The sequence below is a fragment of the Staurois parvus genome, unplaced genomic scaffold, assembly GCF_062004578.1.
Source record: "Staurois parvus isolate SC_StPar_1 unplaced genomic scaffold, SC_StPar_1.0 ptg000426l, whole genome shotgun sequence".
Lineage (NCBI taxonomy): Eukaryota > Metazoa > Chordata > Amphibia > Anura > Ranidae > Staurois > Staurois parvus.
The window spans coordinates 1,542,501-1,562,519 of record NW_028318222.1 but is presented as its reverse complement, the minus strand read 5'-3'; the positions used below and the strand labels follow the sequence as shown (position 1 = coordinate 1,562,519).

The 20,019-nt window shown below is 39.7% G+C and overlaps 1 protein-coding gene across 1 annotated transcript in view; it reads left to right on the top strand.

Moving 5' to 3' along the window:
* Positions 1-20,019, top strand: part of KCNH5 (potassium voltage-gated channel subfamily H member 5) — a 401,260-nt gene that overhangs the window by 114,213 nt on the left and 267,028 nt on the right. The window contains exon 5 of the mRNA XM_089687483.1: positions 14,094-14,209. Within this exon, the coding sequence (XP_089543609.1) occupies positions 14,094-14,209 (116 nt within the window). The remainder of the gene's footprint in view (positions 1-14,093; positions 14,210-20,019) is intronic.

Genomic DNA, 20,019 nt, shown 5'->3' with positions numbered 1-20,019 from the left:
GTTCAGTCCATAAGATGGACAAGAGAAAAATCAATAGTTTCTTCCATCCACTCTAAACAGCATGGATGGAAGAACCTCCACTGCCAGCTTATGGTATTTAATCCGCTGCAGCACCTCCAGCTGCCTGAATACCCAGACTGATAGGATTCAGTCGATATGTTTCTATCAAACTAAGTACATTTTTTAATTAACTTTTGTTGAGCTGGGTGGTGCCAACAAGGCCACTGATGGCTTGAATTTTAGCAGGAGTGTATGTAGACCCCAACAGGTTTTGTTTCATTAAATACATTATTTTAGACCTAGTCCTCACTGGGTCTCTGTGCTTCTTTGTGCAATGCTGGCATATTGTAGTTGGTGGGAGGGGCTGGTGGGTTCTATACATTGCTTTCTGAAAATATCACAGCACCCTTCCTCAGCACTCGTCTCAAGAGTCCTCAGCCCTGATGCAAGCACTGTGCTGGCTCTTGGGAGGGGTTTTGAAGATATCAAAATGCTTTGATGGCTGGCTGACAGTCTGGAGGAGTTAAGGTTCCTAGGCAGAGACTGTATTTGTATGGAGACCACCCTAGGTAACACCCGCATGTTATGCTGATCTTTCATGAGCTCCATTTACACCTGAGTAATTCGAAGTTTCATCAGAAGCACTTGAGTGCTCAGCGCAAGTATTTCCATTATTCATTGGTTCCCTTCACTCCAAAGAGTGGTTTGGCTTGAAGCTTGCTACTTGAAAAAGTACATGAACTTCATGTGGGGCATGTTTTGGCTTCACTGGGAGCAACTAGTGCTGACAATCAGGGGGTAATGCCGGCTCTTCTGTATGAGCCCTGGGCCCCAGCAGTTCAACAAGTGGGACCCAGGCAGCAAGGGGACTCAGATTGTGTACTGGGAGGGTGATCAGTGCGGCGGGGCACAATTACTGGAAAAGATGCTTGTGTAGCAGCTGAAAGCTGGCTCCATCTCCTCTCCTTCCCATCGGTTTTTGGCTGCTGCAGGGAGAGCCACAAAGGGGGATCAGTTTTAGCAATTGCACCCCCCCCCATTCACTGCACCAATCACCCTCCCTGTCCTTTATCCAATTCCCCCTGCTGCCCCCTTCCTTTGCACTGCTGCCGGCTTTTCCTCCCCTCTCTCCCACTGGCTGTTGCAGGCAAGGGGATTATAGGGGCTGGTAAATGTCATATTTACTAGCTGCCTCCTTTTCTGAATGAACACAGTGAACAATCGGTACCGATTACTCACTGGGTTAGTTTATAACTGAAGCATAATCCTCAGAAGAGGTGTAGGCCCACATACAGTGCATCCAGAAAGTATTCACAGCGCTTAACTTTTGGCACATTTTGTTATGTTACAGCCTTGTTCCTCAACATATTACAAACAATATCCCATAATGAAAACATGAATGAAGTTCGTTTTGAAATCTTTGCAATTTATTAAACATAAAAAAACGAAAAAAAAAAAAAAACTACATGTACATAAGTATTCACAGCCTTTACCATGACACTCAAAATTGAGCTCTGGTGCATCCTGTTACCAGTGATCATTCTTGAGATGTTTCCACAACTTCATTGGAGTCCAGCTGTGGGAATTTCTGTTGACTGGACATGATTAGGAAAGGCATAAACCTGTTTCTATGTTGATCAAATATGCAAGGAATTGGTTTCAAACTCATGTAAAACATAGAGAAAAAGTAAAATGTTATGAGGTAGAGAGAAGAAGGCGTAGTGGGGTAGTGTGAGGAGGGAAGATATATGTAGGGGAAAGGTGAGGTGTTTCCAGGTGTGACCAGAGTGGTCATCATAACTATAGGTATTTGAGAGTTGTTTTAAAATGCTGGACATCTTTTTAATTGCCCGGAGGAATTCATACAGATTTTTACTTCCCAAATGTTTACTGTACTTAACAGCTATGCTTTTGCAAGGGTTTTTTTTCATGGCAGGAAAAGGAATGTTGCTAATCTTTGTTGCCTTCTGTTCTGTCCCTTTTTTCATCTTAGGTCCTAACCCCTTTCTTCTCTCAAATTATACAAAAATGTAGCACTACTGTGGAAAAAAACAAAATCACAATTTTTACTCCGTGTTCTAAAGATTTGTTTAGTAAATGCCATCTAATTTCAATAAGAATTATTACATCGCTGTTGGTGTATCACTATCACCCAGAAAAACCGTGTGTGTGAAAATTTTTAACCAGGTGTTTAGAGCAGTGTTGGTCAACCTACTGGCCTTGAGTGACACTCCTGACATTACCAAAGGTCGGCACATAACTTTCAGTGCATGTCATGCTACAGAAATGGTTAGGGGCTAGAACGAATACTAGATAGCCAGATGTTCTATGCATGTTATAGAAGATGGTCAAAGAATGCAGACATGCTACTGGCATAGTTAAGAGACTGGGGACATGTTGCAGGAGACACTCAGTCACTGGGGACATGTTTTCAAAGGAATGTTAGAGATCACTGCCATTACAGTTCCTTTTACAAAGGGGATCCCTTTAAAAAATGACTGCCACTAAAATTAATATTTCTCTAAACGAGATCCAATTTAAAAGATCAGAGAAATAAAATAATGGATTGCACAGAAAAGGCAAGAGTGTGAGATAAATGATTGTGTATTTATTTAGATAATACAATTTAGTATAATGGATATTTTCCTTCAGGTCCGGTTCACAGCATGAATCACACAAAAACGTGCTGTGCATTCCTGTGTGATTCACATGCAATCTGGGTGCAGTGCAATTTAAAATGTTACTAAAAACAGGACACTGCGTTCATTATATCTCGTCTCCCACAGTACACAGAACATGGAAATGCAATTATTTTGGTAAATATAAACTGCTAAATACCTTTTTCTCATCAGCAGTTAGAGCAGTCTTGTGACTTCTATCAGTGTCCAGTCTGTCACCTTTATCTTACAGCTACAGAGGTTGGACTCCAACAAGCGCGCCCTATATAATATACATTTTCTAAAGCTTGTAGTAGGCATTTTCATTGTCCCTTGATTGTCCCATGAGACTGCATAACCCCTGACCCTTGGTCTGGGCAGCGCTAACTAGCCCTGTGCTGATCACATGCGCTTTCCAAAGAAAACTCTCTAGCAATATCCACCAAGACTGTTCTATCAGCAGATGGATTGGGGACAGCAGATTAAGGGGAGGATCAGAGAAAACCAGATCAAACCTCTTTTACACAGTGTGTACAATTAACCCCTTAGGTTCCACTGTGAGTAGAACCAGCATGCATATACGGACTGATTTTTCTGTTGTGGGTTTAGTAGCATGTTAAGCCCATTCATTTGCAGGAGCACATTAAATATAGTGCATGCACTACTTTAAAAAACGCACAGCAAATGGATTGCATGATACTACTGTACAATGCGATCCTGTTCAGGCAAACACACTCTGTTTGGGCCCTGCTTTGGGGTGTCCTTAACACGAACACCTGCTGCAGATCCCAAGTGCAGTGCAATTTGGAATGTGGGAAATGTGAACGAGTTTCCTGCACTACGTTCTGGCGTGAACTGGTCCGCAGTGTCTCTGAGTAAGTTCCTAGGCAAGGAAAACATTGGCTATTGGCTGCTAGGAACAAAGGGCTGCAGATTGGGCACCAGGGTTTAGTGAATAATATTTCTTTGAATGATGTGTTAGAATGAAATTAATCTAAAGCAAAATTATGTATTTTGGGGTGTAATATTGTTGTTTTTTCACCTGTCCAAATAATAACATGACATGACTATGTAGTGTGACTGTTGCTTGTTAATGTGTTTTCACCATTGGGATCGACATTTGTGAAACTAGGGTTTGTCTCTCATTTTATGTTGACTTTAATGACCATTTCTTATACAAAAAAAAATATAAAATAAAAAAACAAAACCAGCCTTCTTTTTTGCACAGCTACCCTTGGACCAACACAGCTAAAAAACACACAAAGTAAGTCTTAGAAGCTGCTGTAGTGTTTTCAAGCTCTGTAGTCGCTATCCTACATTTTGTTAGATAGAATTTTTCCTCAGTGTGATGTGTTGATCCTCCTTCTGCTAAGAAATGCTTCTCAGGGGAATTTATAAAACTTGGGCCAGCAGAAAGTTGGTCGGTGGGAAAGATGTTCTGAAAAATGTAGTTTTCTAAGTTTATTTGTACGTGTATTGAATACCTGTATATATTATACTATAAGGTAAGTCATTTTCAAACTTGCAGCACTGTAAAAAAAAAAAAAAAAAAAAAAAAAAGCTAAACTGCCCACATTCCAGCTTGCACAAGTCTTATGAATTTTCCCCTTTGATTTTCAGTTATTTTACATTTAATTTATGATGCTTTTAAGAATTTGCTAGTTGACGAAACTAAAAAAAATATAGCACTGAACCAAAATGGTTGTCTTGTTGGTATTGCTAGCTTTGAAGTATTGATGTTGATGTAAATATGGTTCTCAGACCCACTTCTACACCCTGCTGGATCTCCATGGTCTACTTGGCTTGTAGTGTAATGTAACAAAAATGTAATTGAAGTAACACGCCACTGCCAAAAGGTCCAGATATTACTGTATTTCAATAAAGTCAGGGGGACATATCAAAGAGTAACCACTTTCACAGCCCAAAGTGCCCCCCCCCACCTCTTCATCAGGGTTTGAGACTGAAAACCATGTTAATGGACAAAAAGTGACCTGGACCTTTTTTATTTATAGTTTTTATTGTGCGCTTTAGTAAAACAGTCAACGGATAATAGCTTTCATGAAACCATGAACAGAAAACAAACGTATTACAGTACAATTAGATTAAGGGAAGTAAGTCCACAACTAGAACAGAGATAATTTATCAGTCTCTTAAAATGCCAGAAGTCCAGCCCGTGTAAGGCTACCTGGACAGATAAAGCCCCTATAAAGTCAAGTTCCTAAAACATTCATATCAGTGAACTGATTTTTATGCTATTTCTTCCAGGAAGAAATACCATTGAAGGTCCAGATCACCCTACCCGTTCATTCTCCTTGTCCCTCTTCTTTTAGCTATTCTCCAATCTATGGTACAGCCAGGTTCTTGGTTGCCATTTCTCCCTAGGCTGTTCTTAGTCTATCCACAGAACAGTTTGTATAGAAAATGTCTTAAAAGTCATGCAATCATTAATCCAGTGTATATTTTGCTCTTTGCTGACTACTTGATTTGGTTTAAGTGTACCTTGACTTGTTCATACTGCTGACGATACTTTATAATTGCAACTGTTTAAAAAAAAAAAAAAAAAAAAAAAAAGGTCCAGTTCACTTCTACTCCATTCACATTGTTTTCAATCTCATGCTCTAATGAATGGTTCATTTTTGGACCCCTGAAACACTTTGGATACTCTTTGGATTATCCCTCTGACTTTTGAAATGAGGGCATATCTGGACCTTTAAGTAGTGATGTGGCACAATGTTCATATCGCTGATGAAGTACTTTGAAAAAATGGCCAATGCCTTTGATCTGTGTGAACCTTAGCAATTCAAGCCATGATCCTGCTCTCCCCTTAATGTAGCTCCACCCCATTTACCACTTTAACATGCCACTGTTCCAGTCCATACAGGATTGTTTGCAAATAATTTATTGTGCTAAATTATGATGACAGTTTTAAAATTCATGCATGGCCAACACTTTTTTTTTTTTTTAAATTTCAGATAGAAAAGGTAAGGAATAGAACCCCTTTCAGATTTTTATCGAAATGTATCCCTACTGGAGGGAGTTACCCTCTCTATCTATTTGTCCTGGAGACCACTGGAAAATGAAAGGGCAATAGTTTGGCATCTTCTCTATTGGAGGAATCTCCGCTTCCTCAATCAGTACAAATAACAACTGCTACTATAAAAGTGGTTGGGATAGGAAATTGTTTTCTCAGCCCATCTAAGCAATATCAAACCTACTTGTCTTGGGACCTTTCTAACAACTTTTAGATGCCAGAAATATAGTACCCCCAAAACTCTGTGGTGCCCAACAATTTTCTGCTAAACAGGATGAGAAACTGCTGAATTAGGTTTCTACTCCTGTTCCAAAATGCATACATACAGGGGATAGGAATGCAAGACCATGTACTTATTTAGACTCCAGAAACCTAGACCTAGGACTAGCAATTGGTCCACATTTTGGAGTTCTCAAGTTACATTTTAAAGTAAACCTGTTCAACTTCCCCTAGTAGTGCATAGCAGCCACCTAGAGAAGGTTGTGCATACAATTAGTGGGGCTCTTTGGGTCCTGGGAGACCCAAGTATCTGGGCAACTTATTAATGCAAATACCCAACGTCATCCATTAAATCTGTATTTCTTTCTTTGTCTGCTTACTGTGCACAGATAAATGAACACAGTTTTCAGAAAGGCCATGCATTATTTAAAGAAATATACAATAATACAAGTAAACATAAAAAAGTAACAATTGTTTCACATTTTTGACTATTGACCAGCTTTATAGTAATAACTTCTATAATGTTTATTAACATTTGGCATATTAAAAAGTCTTATATGGCCTTGTAAGTATTCTCACAATTATACAATCTCAGGCCTGTGAAAACACATTTGCAGTTGGTAACAGTTAGGAAACATGTCTGTGAAAAAACAGATGCAGCCTGTTATGACTGTAGTGTATGTGAACAGGGACAGGCTGTAAAGAGGTTGCAGGACACCAGCTGCATTAAGATATAACAAAAGATTTAAAAAAAAGTAAAAAATCCTCCCTCCTCTCAAATTCTTCCCGATGTACAGCGTCTTGCTGCCTACAGGACATTCGGCAGTGGATTAATCCTACTTAAAGAGATCTGTCAGTGCCTACCAGCCTTAGGCTGCTTTTACACTGATCCATTTTTTTAAACGCAAAAGCAGAAGAAAAATGTGTGACCATGCATTCTTATGGGGCTCTTCACACTGATCCATTGCGAGTCAGGTGCATTTTTTAAAAATCCTGCTTGCTGCATTTTTGTTACAGGTTTGGTTCGGTAAAAAAATGCACCAAAATGGACCTCCCCATGGAAGTCAATGGAAAATGTGGCAAAAACGCATCAAATACGCTCTTCCATTAACGATCGACATCTGTTGAGCAAGGATGGCCACACACTGATCAAAATTCAGTTGGTTCCTAATGAACCATCCAAATTTTGATGAGTGTATTTGTTTACCTCTGTAATGTTTTATCACTAGAGAGATCTCCCCTCACTTCCTGACCAGGTGACAGCTGTCAGACTGAACAGGAAATGAGGAGAAATCTTCCCAGAAAAAACACACTTGGGCATTGAAACCCTGGGAGATATTTAGTCAAAACAAAAACAAAAAAAGTAGCAATTTACTTTAGCTTTTGACATTAAAAACATGTTGCATTTTAGCCTTGCTTGTTTTTTTGGGTTTTTATTCCCCATGTGGTTGCAGCATCAGCCTATTCGGATAATTCATCTCGTAAATATAGATTCGTTGACAGTGTAATTCCCAAGTATATATTATTTCTGTAGTTATCTCTGCTCTGCTAGCAGTCCCAGATTCTTTTCCCCTTGTTGATTTTAGTGTGTACGATATAACCTCGCTTTGATCTCTCAGGCGCTCTTGTGTATTTATTTTCTCAACTTATATTTCTGAATTTACATTTGTCCACTGATCTATATCTTGTTAATATCGGTGTATGTTATTGTTTTGAGCATAGAATCACAGGCCAATGTGAGTTATTGGCCGAAAGCCATTTTAAAAGCTAAATATTTTTCAAGGCAATGTAAAATCAGGTTGAATATTGTACTACAGTAACACTAACGCACTTGGGGACACTGAAAAAATATTAGCAACTTTAAAGCTGAACTCAACGCAACAGCTATATATGAAGCTAAATTTGTATATGTGAACTATCCTACTTACTAAACCAAAGGATTTTATAGGCCTCCCTCCTTCACTTGGGCGAATATATGCATACACCGGACTGCCGTGGCAAGATTCCATGGATTTTGCAGCTGGGATGACAGATCCCTGCGAACAGTTGTGGCTGAGCCGCTACAAAGTAATAGAGGCTGAGAGGAGCCATTGCATGTGACCACATTGTCTGAGATACCGAATGCAATGGCTCCAGCAGCAGGATGACCAGATCTGCGTAGCTGCACTTAGGAAACTGGGATCAACTGTAAGGGGTTTTCCCTAAAACTGCCTGGTGAAAGTCTGAGGCAGCTCTGCATAGAAAGCAATCAGCTTCCAGGTTTTATTATCAAAGCTTAATTGAACAAGCTGAAGCTAGAATCTTATCATGTGCATACCCCTCATGAATACGTGCTTGTGCACGAAACGCGTAGAGGAGGAGCCATACGCGGTGACGTCACTCTGCCGCCGAGACCACGAGGAGGTCTGGCGGCCATATTTACTATTGTACATGGTCAGTGCTCCTTTTTATGCTGCATGTATTATGATACCTACCCTTAATAAACGGTTTTGGTTACTTAAATACTATACTATGGGCATCCTTCTTTTTGGCTCCTTGTGAGCCAATACCTTCCTAGAGCCCATACCCGGAGGACGCTAGCTGTGTGACAGAGTACCAGGGAGGAAGGAGATCCTTTGGACCTCAGCAGGCTGACCACCTCTTAAAGGGGACCTCTGGCTGTAGTTTATATACCATGCGCTTTCTTCTGGTGAGTGTGCATTTTTTATATCTCTGACACATCACCTGAGCGGTTGTGAAGCACAGATCACCCACTTGAAGATATCTTTAATCACAATAAGCACGTTTGATCCATCATTTGGACTATTCAAATATTTTGCACTTTGATCAGTGGTTTATGAGATATATTTATTTGTCACATGCACAGCACTTTTTTACATATATATGCATTACTATTTTGTCACGTATCTGGACAATTGGATCAGTTTTATATGTTTTATGTTTTAAGCACTGCACCTTTTATTGGATTATATGTTGTGAGGTTTTTTTGGTTGCCTTTGGTGTATCAGCTGCTAATTAGTATTGGCGCTCGCTCATTTCCATTTTACCACTTGAAGCTAGAAGCTTGACTGGCTGTCATGCACAGTTGCACCAGATTCTGAGTGCACCAGTTTTAGTAAATCTCCCCCTGTGTATGATTAAAGTAAGTTTATTAATAATGAAACATAAGCCATCCAAACACCAGCAAACAGAATACATAGCAAACATGAATATATAAGTTAACCATAAACAAAGTGGCAAAATATACAACTAGCAACCTAACTGATCAAGTGACATAAAACCTAAACCACAAACTATAATACAGTATATACAAACAAAAAGGGAAGCAAGGATTGACAGGGTGAGACTGGAGGTGCAAGGAACAGTCAGGAAGGGGAAACCAGGACAGGGATCAAGAACAAGGTGCAGCTATGAGTTAGCAGGGTATAGGATACAGGTACAGGGCAGGAGCAGGATCCGGACTCAGACATCCATCCCATGCAATGGTTGTGCAGAAACATGCGAGCAATGATGGCTCCTCTCAGTCTGTTTCTGCTCACATACACCTGTATTTCTGACCACAACAATCCACTGATTCCTGCCACTGGTATCCAGTGTTGGCATGTAATTGCCTGTGTGAAGGAGGCCCTATTCTGTTCAGCCACCCTTGTGGTAGAGACAGTAGTAAACACGGCAAATATAGAGTCCGTTTAAGCATTTTATTTTTTCATACATGTCAAAAAGACAAACCAACAAGTAAATCATTACACCTCTAATATTGGATGTTTTACCCCCAATTGAGTCTAGCAATCCAGCATATAAACAAGCTGCCTATGCTTATAATGAAGGAGAAATCCATCTGATGCTTTTGAAATGCATTGACTTGTATGAAGAAATAAAATGCTAAAGAGTATATTTGGCGTGGTGCTCCTCTTCTTTTACATGGTCTATAGTCTTCACCTCGAGCCACTTCTAGAGCACAAGCTGCCTCAGGACAGACAATTCTTTCTTTAAAAGAAACCATCTAAACACCTTTTTTTAGGTAATTTTTTTTTTCTTCCATTGCTTTCAACTAAATATGTTTTGATTATTGACCTCTCCTTTGTCCACTGCATTTAAGTAATACTACTTGGCCAGCACCCTACAGCCTGTTGGCTGGATAATGAAATCACCATAGTCCATCTCCTTCTGATAGCAGGTAGCAGACATAAAATATACAAAACACAAGAACAAAACCTAAAAAAAGAGTTTTAAAACATTAACAATAATAGTAATAATTATATTTTCTGTTATTAACTAATTATTATTGATAAGACTTGTGTTCATAAAAAAGCATTAAAGGGTTAGTCACCTTTGCCAAAAAACTGCCTATGCAGGTAAGGGGTATCTGTAGATATAAACAAACTGTGCAGCTCTGATCAAAGATGACTAATGCCCTTGCTATAGGTTTTGGCTATTTACATACTGCCCCCCAAGCCAGACTGGAAAAAATTCCAAAGATGGCATCACCCTGCTTTGCCATGGGGCTAGAATGTTGATAAGACACTGCCAGCTGTTTCAATCCCTTTGCATGCGCTTTCCCCTGTCACAGTAGCACTGAGCTCAGCTCATGCTGTGATGGAGGAGATGGTGGCCTACACATGTGAGAGGGTTTGAGAGCCCACTCCTGTGATAGTGTGGGTAAGTAGTAACGACCAGGGGCGGACTGACAACTCATGGGGCCCCCGGGCAATAGGGGATCATGGGGCCCCTGTGTCTTTGCCCAAACTCAAAAAAGCCTATGAAAAAGGTACCAGGGGCTTCTCATGGGGCCCCCTACTGACCCCGGGCAGTACCCGAGTTTCCAAATGGTCAGTCCACCCCTGGTAACGACTGGGAGTGTCTCGGCAACAAGGCAGAAAAGGAGGATGCTATCTCTGGGAGTTTTCAGCCAGGCTTCAGAAAGTAGATAAACGACCTACATCTATAGCAAGGGCATCATCCAACTTTAGTTAAAGTGTTCTGCAGACTCCTGTGAACAAAAATAAAAGTCGGCAGCTACAAAAACTGTAACTGCTGACTTTTAAAAGACCGTTACTCACCTGTCTCACAATCCAGCAGTGTGCTTACCCCAGATGGGTTCACCTGCCGTCTTCTGCCCCCAGCGCCAGCATCCTAACTGTGGGCACCCGGCTGTGACAACTTGTGGCTTCATAGCCGAGTGTCCACTGTGCTTGTGCTAGCAGCACTGCACATTGTGAAAGGTCTCGCAGTCTTTTGGGACCTGCCACGTTTCCCAGGGAGGGAAGAAAGTGGGGAGGAGAACTTCCGCGACTGATCGCCTAGGCGGTTGGAGCAGAAGTGGGAGCAGGTATGTGTCAAAATCAGGTACCTGCTCCCCAAAGGTGCCACTTCTTCACAGGGAGCGGAGGAGGAGTCCATAGAGTGAACTTCCCCTTTTGGGTAGAGTTCAGCTTTAAAGATGCAGTTTGTTTTTATCTACAGGTGCCCTTTACCTGCATAGGCAGTTTTTGGTAAAGGTGAACTAACCCTTTAAGTACTAAATTCCCTATAACTATTATTAAATCACTTACGTGTCATTTAATAGTAAACAAAAATAAAATTGCCAAATTAGAGTAAAACCATGTAAATTATATATATTTTTTTAGTTTTAGTTCTGCCATCTAATTTGCGCCATGGAAATAAGTAACAGTTTTCAGAAGACTAGTGCAATATTTAACATTTTAGTCAGCTGTTAAAAATTAATATGCGAGATTCCAGATTTCATTTTATTTTATTTATTTTTTCATTTTGTATCATTAACAAGACAAGCTGTTTCATTGGCAAAGAACTCAATATCTAAGCTGGCACAGGCAGTCCTTAATTGGTTATTTATTGGATTGGTTTAAAGAATTGTATAATTTGAAATAGAGAAAACTGTTTAATACTTGTTTCTGGGCCTTATGCTCTTTGACCTAAAATACAAGCACTTTTTTTAACCTTTGTAGAAATTAAGCTTGTGTAAGCTCGAATCCCAAGCAGATGTTGGGTATAAATCCTGTTCGTGTTTTGTAACACAGGTCATTTGAGGTGTTATTTCAATTCTTTCTTTGACTAATATACTGTGTTAATTGTTCAGTGCTGTCTGTAGAGGTGCTGTCTATTGTAACGAACCTGATTTATTGGGAAACAGCTTCCCATTTTCCTTCATGCTTGGCTCTAGTCTTCATAAATTTGCATTTATAGCATTAGGCTGCACTATAAGGACAGGCATTTGTGGACACTTGACTGTCACACATATATAAACTTGTTGGATATTCCATTCCAAATTCATAGACATTATATTATATACACATTCCATTCACTGAATAGCTGCTCTGCAACAAGTATTCAGATATTAAATATGCCAAAAAATCATTGCTTGCACTTTAAATAAAATAAAAAAATTTAAGTAATAAGTGTCCAATAAAAGTCCTTGAAATTAAACGTGGTATTCTGTATTCTTATACACCCCATATGCTCCAATAATAAATGAATAAATGTCCCACTCTCCTGTGTCCAAAGCAAACACTCCACACTCACCAGACTAATTTGACCCCTTGTACAAACAAGAAAGTCTAATTGCGCTTGTTGATGTTACATACACCACTGGACAAGAGATGAAAGCCAGAAACACTAAGCAGTCAGAGAGATTGCTTGGAAATGCCGTTTCCAATGTCACTCCAACTGGTTCCACCTTGTCTCTTTGGGTCCCCTTAAAGCCATCGAACACTCCTCGCAGGGACATTCGGAAGAAAAGGAGAGGTCTCCCATAGTTTAAAAAAGTTCATTACCTTCAAAAATCGCTAAAATTGCACTTACACCATAAAATATGAAGCCTGGTATTCATTGAGATACCAACATGAGAACCAAAAGTGCAGCTGGCTCCCCAGCATATGTTCCAACAAAGCAGAAGTGACATACCTGATGTCCCGCTCTACGTTTCTCATCATTCATGTGCGACATCCTCACGAGCAAGTATTCAGATAACGTTTGGACTTTTTCCCCAATTATCATACCTGATCTACATACTCGTATAAAGAAGCAAGGGTCAGATTTGTGGTCCTGCCTCTTTCAGCTGTTTTCTGTGTCCTTCACCCACACATTTAACTAATTAACCTTAGTTAACACTCGGTCGAATTTCCTTCACTGGATCCTGTATTTGCTTGGCCTTTAGCACCTGACTAGGAACACCCTTCTACAAAGAACATATTCCTGTTTGAGGCCTGGTCCACACTACACGCAGGGTGCAGGCTGGTTATGGGTCCAGGAATCGTACCTGTTCCTGCAACCAAATAGCTTTTCTCTTGCAAGACCCGCAGGGGTGCCACTCATTCTGAATGGCACCCCCACATATCTCATCCCGCAACATGATCTCTGGTGCAGGAACTACATGGTCAAAAAGACCATGTGGTTTCCCTGCGGATGCATTGTGGAAAAAGTGCACCTTTTCCTTGCATGAAACAGGCACAGCAGCCCATGAAAATGAATGGGCAGCCATGCCTGAGCAAATGACAGTGACACGGCCCACACTATTGTGAACCAAACCTTACTGATTCTAGCCTAGTTTGGGGTATTGTGGCATTGCATGAATACATTTATATGAGATGAGTGTATTTCTGTAGATGATTGGATAAATATTTGGTCAGCTAGCTCTGCAGGTAACAGTCCCATTGTGCCTAAATGCATATCTGGGCCTAATATGACAAGCAGGGGTGGACTGACCATTTGGAAACTCGGGCACTGCTCAAGGGCCCGTGGTCAGTAGGGGGCCCCATGAGATGCCCCTAGTACCTTTTTCATAGGCTTTTTTGAGTTTGGGCTAGGACACAGGGGCCCCATGAGTTGTCAGTCCGCCCGTGATAACAAGACATCATAGCCTCGCAAGATACCCCAAGGCTCGGGCTAGAATAGCTAAAGGACAGTCTCGCCACCCAACATAATGACACTTTGAACCAATCAATAGAAAATTAGGCATATTGTTCCCTACTTCAGCTTTTAAAAGACTTGGGGATGAAGCAGTTGTCTTGGGTGTGTGAGGTGGATGGATTTACAAGGATAAAGGTGATTTGCTCCCTGTTTGAGTAACAAATAAATGTTGTTATTTACAAATGTTTTAGTCATTTTGAAAAAGCTTGTCCTTTTTTTTTTTCTTTTTTTTTTTGTCTTTGTTTTCACTTTTTCTGCAGGATGGACAAAGTTTGCCCGGTTAACTCGTGCTTTAACGAACAGCCGCAGTGTTCTACAGCAGCTGACTCCTATGAACAAAACAGAAGTGGTCCACAAACATTCCAGATTAGCAGAGGTAAGAAGCTCTTGATTTTTTTTTTTAACAATGACATGAAATTTGCAAATGAAGATTTTTCCATTCTGCTGGGTGCCGTATTCATAGCGGTCTAAGCAAGGGAGTTGGGAAGAGGTATTGTAATAAGGATATAGTAGGTAAGCTGACACTGTTGGTTCAGATCCTTGCCCAGTGGCTGTGCTGATTTAAATGTTGATCCTAGAACCTTCCTAGCATCAATAGAAATAAGCAGCATGTACTGTACTAGAACTTTAGGTGGGGTCATGGAAACATTTTTTGGGTATAAGACTTTCTGCTCAAGACTTTAGAGTTCTTGACTACTGAGGAACGAGTGTAGACATTATATAATAATAGTTTTACCTAGATAATGACCAGGAAACATTAATTTGTGGAAAGAGCAAGGCCACAGATTTATTCGCTATTGTCATTAAACTTAATCACAAAACCCATCCCATTTACATGTATATTTGGCACATCTGAACAATCTTAACACTTGCCTAAAGTGGAACCATACTTACCGAAAAAAAGAAGGCAGGCTTTTTTTGCATAAGAGATGTGATGTGTCTCTTCTGCTATAAAACAAATGTACCCACTTGTTCACAATCTTCTTTCGAATGTACACTAATCAGCTTAGCATACATTCTCCACATACCACAGTGGTGCCGGAATTAATGACTCCTGCACGCAAGTATGGGATCACGGCATCCCTCAAAATCCAATCAAGATGGTTGAAACCCAGCACCCCCAATAAGCCAAAAAGAAGATGTCATCACCCCATGAGGGATCTCATTAATTTGAAGGAGGTAACAATCTGTGGACTTTAGTTCCGTTTTAAGTGCCTGTCCTGACCTTTAGTGCTGGACAGGCATGTGACTCCCCCAACAAAGACATAACTATGAGCAATAATACAAAAACTAGCATGGTAACAACTGCCATTAAATCTGTGAAAACAGGGCAGGTGGGGATCAGAAACAGATGGCTGGCTCAGTTTCTGTGACCAAAGAACTTGACTACATAGGTTCTCTAAGCTCGCCATACACTAATGGAAATTCTGCTGGTTCAGCAGGGACCGGCCGAATTCTGATGAGTGTGTGCCAGTCCACTCTTGAGAGGTGTTGATCATTTGATTGACTTCTGTTGAGGGGACATGTTGCATATTAATTCTGCATGAAAGAATAAGGAAGAAATTCCAAAGAAAATATCAACACAACATAGACACCTATACAGTGAAAGTGTTCTGTGGATCTATAATGTTTTTTCTGTTTGCTAATCTTGCACCTAATCTGAAGCTTTTGAAACCTATTTTTGCATGTGTATGCCCTGGCAGCAGTCGATCATTGAAAATGTATCTTGATCGGCAGCTGTAGCCAATATTCAGTGTTCTGGTGGGGGAAGATTACTCCATCAATCTAGTTTGTGTGGATGGAGAAATTTAGAATTGTATGCCCAGCCTAACCTCACATCCACAAACCATTCATGCCAAAAGTAGGCAGAAACATTTCAAAATATTTAATCACCCATAAAGTGACAAGTAGAGATGAGCGAATCGAACCAGGTGAAGTGGAATTCGTTTCGAATTTCAGGAAAAATTCGATTCGCGGCGAATCCAAATATTAGCATACTTCGGGTGCGCGAATCGGATTTTTCCCGATCAGCCGGCAAAAGTGTCCCTGCAGAGAGCTCCGCTATTTCTGACAGTTCTCTGACAGTTCCTTCACATGTACAGCGGTTGAAACATTGTATCTATTTGTTTCCATTTAGGATACAGATGTTTTTATTCGGAAATAGATATAGATATAGAATGAAAAGAAGAAGAAGAAGAATGAAAAGAAGAAGAAGAATGAAAAGAAGAAGAAGAAGAATGAAAAGAAGAAGAATGAAAAGAAGAAGAAGAAGAATGAAAAGAAGAAGAAGAATCTTTTCATTCTTTTCATTCTTCTTTTCATTCTTCTTCTTCTTCTTTTCATTCTTCTTCTTCTTCTTTTCATTCTTCTCCTTCTTCTTCTCATTCTTCTTTTCATTCTTCTTCTCATTCTTCTTTTCATTCTTCTCATTCTTCTTTTCATTCTTCTCATTCTTCTTTTCATTCTTCTTTTCATTCTTCTCATTCTTCTTTTCATTCTTCTCATTCTTCTTTTCATTCTTCTCATTCTTCTTTTCATTCTTCTTTTCATTCTTCTTTTCATTCTTCTTCTTCTTTTCATTCTTCTTTTAATTCTTCTTTTCATTCTTCTTCTTTTCATTCTTCTTTTCATTCTTCTTTTCTTCTTCATGAAAAGAAGAATGAAAAGAAGAAGAAGAAGAAGAAGAATCTTTTCATTCTTCTCATTCTTCTTTTCATTCTTCTTTTCATTCTTCTTCTTCTTCTTTTCCTTCTTCTTCTTTTCCTTCTTCTTTTCATTCTTCTTCTTCTTCTTCTTCTTTTCATCCTTCTTCTTCTTTTCATTCTTCTTCTTCTTCTTTTCATTCTTCTTCTTCTTCTTTTCATTCTTCTTCTTCTTCTTCTTCTTCTTTTCATTCTTCTTCTTCTTCTTTTCATTCTTCTTTTCATTCTTCTTCTTCTTTTCCTTCTTCTTTTCCTTCTTCTTTTCCTTCTTCTTTTCCTTCTTCTTTTCATTCTTCTTTTCATTCTTCTTCTTCTTCTTTTCATTCTTCTTCTTCTTCTTTTCATCTTTTCATTCTTCTTTTCATTCTTCTCATTCTTCTTTTCATTCTTCTTTTCCTTCTTCTTTTCATTCTTCTTTTCCTTCTTTTCATTCTTCTCATTCTTCGTTTCTTCTTCATGAAAAGAAGAATGAAAAGAAGAAGAATAAGAATGAAAAGAAGAAGAATTCATTCTTCTTCTTCTTTTCATTCTTTTTCTTCTTTTCATTCTTCCTTTCATTCTTCTTCTTCTTCTTTTCATTCTTCTTCTTCTTCTTTTCATTCTTCTTCTTCTTTTCATTCTTCTTCTTCTTCTGAGGATGAAGAAGAAGAAGAAGTAGGATGAAAATAAGAAGAATTCCAAGCCGGCAAAAAGTGTATCTGCAGAGCTCCTCTATTTCTGACAGTTCTCTGACATTCACATTTACAGCGGTTGAAACATTGTATCTATTTGTTTCCATAAATGGAAACAAATAGATACAATGTTTCAACCGCTGTAAATGTGAATGTCAGAGAACTGTCAGAAATAGCGGAGCTCTGCAGATACACTTAGCGGAGTTCTGCAGATACACTTTTTGCCGGCTTGGAATTCTTCTTATTTTCATCCTACTTCTTCTTCTTCTTCATCCTCATCCTCAGAAGAAGAAGAGGATGAGGATGAGGATGAAGAAGAAGTAGGATGAAAATAAGAAGAATTCCAAGCCGGCAAAAAGTGTATCTGTAGAGCTCCTCTATTCTGCAGATACACTTAGAGGAGCTCTGCAGATACACTTTTTGCCGGCTTGGAATTCTTCTTATTTTCATCCTACTTCTTCTTCTTCTTCTTCATCCTCATCCTCATCCTCATCCTCAGAAGAAGAAGAAGAGGATGAGGATGAAGAAGAAGAAGAAGTAGGATGAAAATAAGAAGAATTCCAAGCCGGCAAAAAGTGTATCTGCAGAGCTCCGCTAAGTGTATCTGCAGAGCTCCGCTAAGAAATAGCGGAGCTCTGCAGACACACTTTTTGCCGGCTTGGAATTCTCCTTCTTCTCATCCTTCTTCTTCTTCTCATCCTTCTTCTTCTTCTCATCCTTCTTCTTCTTCTCATCCTTCTCCTTCTTCTCATCCTTCTTCTTCTTCTCATCCTTCTCCTTCTTCTCATCCTTCTCCTTCTTCTCATCCTTCTTCTTCTTCTCATCCTTCTTCTTCTTCTCATCCTTCTTCTTCTTCTCATCCTTCTCCTTCTTCTCATCCTTCTCCTTCTTCTCATCCTTCTCCTTCTTCTCATCCTTCTCCTTCTTCTTCTCATCATCCTTCTTCTTCTTCTCATCATCCTTCTTCTTCTTCTCATCCTTCTCCTTCTTCTCATCCTTCTCCTTCTTCTCATCATCCTTCTTCTTCTCATCATCCTTCTTCTTCTCATCATCCTTCTTCTTCTTCTCATCATCCTTCTTCTTCTTCTCATCCTTCTTCTTCTCATCATCCTTCTTCTTCTTCTCATCCTTCTCCTTCTTCTCATCCTTCTCCTTCTTCTCATCCTTCTCCTTCTTCTCATCCTTCTCCTTCTTCTCATCCTTCTCCTTCTTCTCATCCTTCTCCTTCTTCTCATCCTTCTCCTTCTTCTCATCCTTCTCCTTCTCCTTTTTCTCATCCTTCTCCTTCTCCTTCTTCTCATCCTTCTCCTTCTCCTTCTTCTCATCCTTCTCCTTCTCCTCATCCTTCTCCTTCTCCTTCTTCTCATCCTTATCCTTCTCCTTCTTCTCATCCTTCTCCTTCTCCTTCTTCTCATCCTTATCCTTCTTCTCCTCATCCTTATCCTTCTCCTTCTCCTTCTTCTCATCCTTCTCCTTCTTCTCATCCTTCTCCTTCTTCTCATCCTTCTCCTTCTTCTCATCCTTCTCCTTCTTCTCATCCTTCTCCTTCTCCTTCCTCATCTCCAAGGGCATTTAAATTAAAGGTACAGTATTCTGCACTAATATAAAGGCTCTCTGAAGCCTAGAAACCCTTTTTATAAGTTAAATTCATAGCGAATAAATTCGCATTGAATCAAATTTCTTCCTCAAATTCGGCGAATCAGCCGAATCGAATTTTTGAATAATTCGCTCATCTCTAGTGACAAGATCCCAGAAACCAAGGTTTCCTTTCTGTAGTGCTCAGGAAGGCATCATTATGTACTGTTGGTTAGTCATTATGATCTTACTGGATATAACACAAGCTCTAATGTAAGGGCTCATGTACATGGGGCGTTTGGAAAATCTCTTCTGACCGCTGGAAACTGACTGCTAGAAAACGTAGGTTAAAAACGGCAGTTTATCTGCGTTTGCATACCCCGTTTTATGCGCGCTTGCATTTAGAAGCATTTTTAAAAGATAACCTCAGGAAACCCTCCAAATGCCCAGAATTCACTGAAAAATAGTAAATAACTATTTCAGACATTTTGAGAGAAATGGAGAGAGCAGAAGCAGAGAGAACAGTATGTGTTGAGATGACCTGTCTTTTCTGGTTGTATTCACTATGGATCCCATCATGACCATAATGCGGTACGTTCTACCATTTTTTCCTTCACGCAAAACCTGGAACTGACTGCGCTGGTGTACTGGTTCCATTTGAATACATGGAAAACACTTTGCATGCATTTCTGATGATGAAAAAAAAAAGGCTGTGGACAGCATCTGGATATGGACCTGTCAAAAAAACACGTCTAAATGCAAACGCTTGTAAACGCGGTTAACTGTGTTTACAAGCATTTGGCATTTGAAATGCCGGTTAACATCTATTCCTGAATGCAATTTTGGTGCGTTCAAGAAAACGACTGTAAACTCAACTGCCTGTAAACGACTATGTGTACATGGACACATAGGAAAACATCAAGAAATGTTCAAGGGCTACTGGAAAAAAAAAGTTCAACAGCTCCTGAACGTCAGTTTAGCAGCTGCAGTTTACATGAGCCCTAAGTTTAATTTCTTTTATACCGTAATATCATGAACTGATTTTATTACTGGCTCTTCTGTTATGTACAGTAAAGTATTCATGTATTCCTTGAATACATATATTATTCAGTATGCGTGAAAGAATTTTGTAGTGACTTTCACATTCTCTCTTGCTGTACGGAATAACTGTAATATCTGTGTTGTGGTAATGATTTTGTTTCCACATTCTTCTATGGGTTTTTGATGTATCAAAGGTG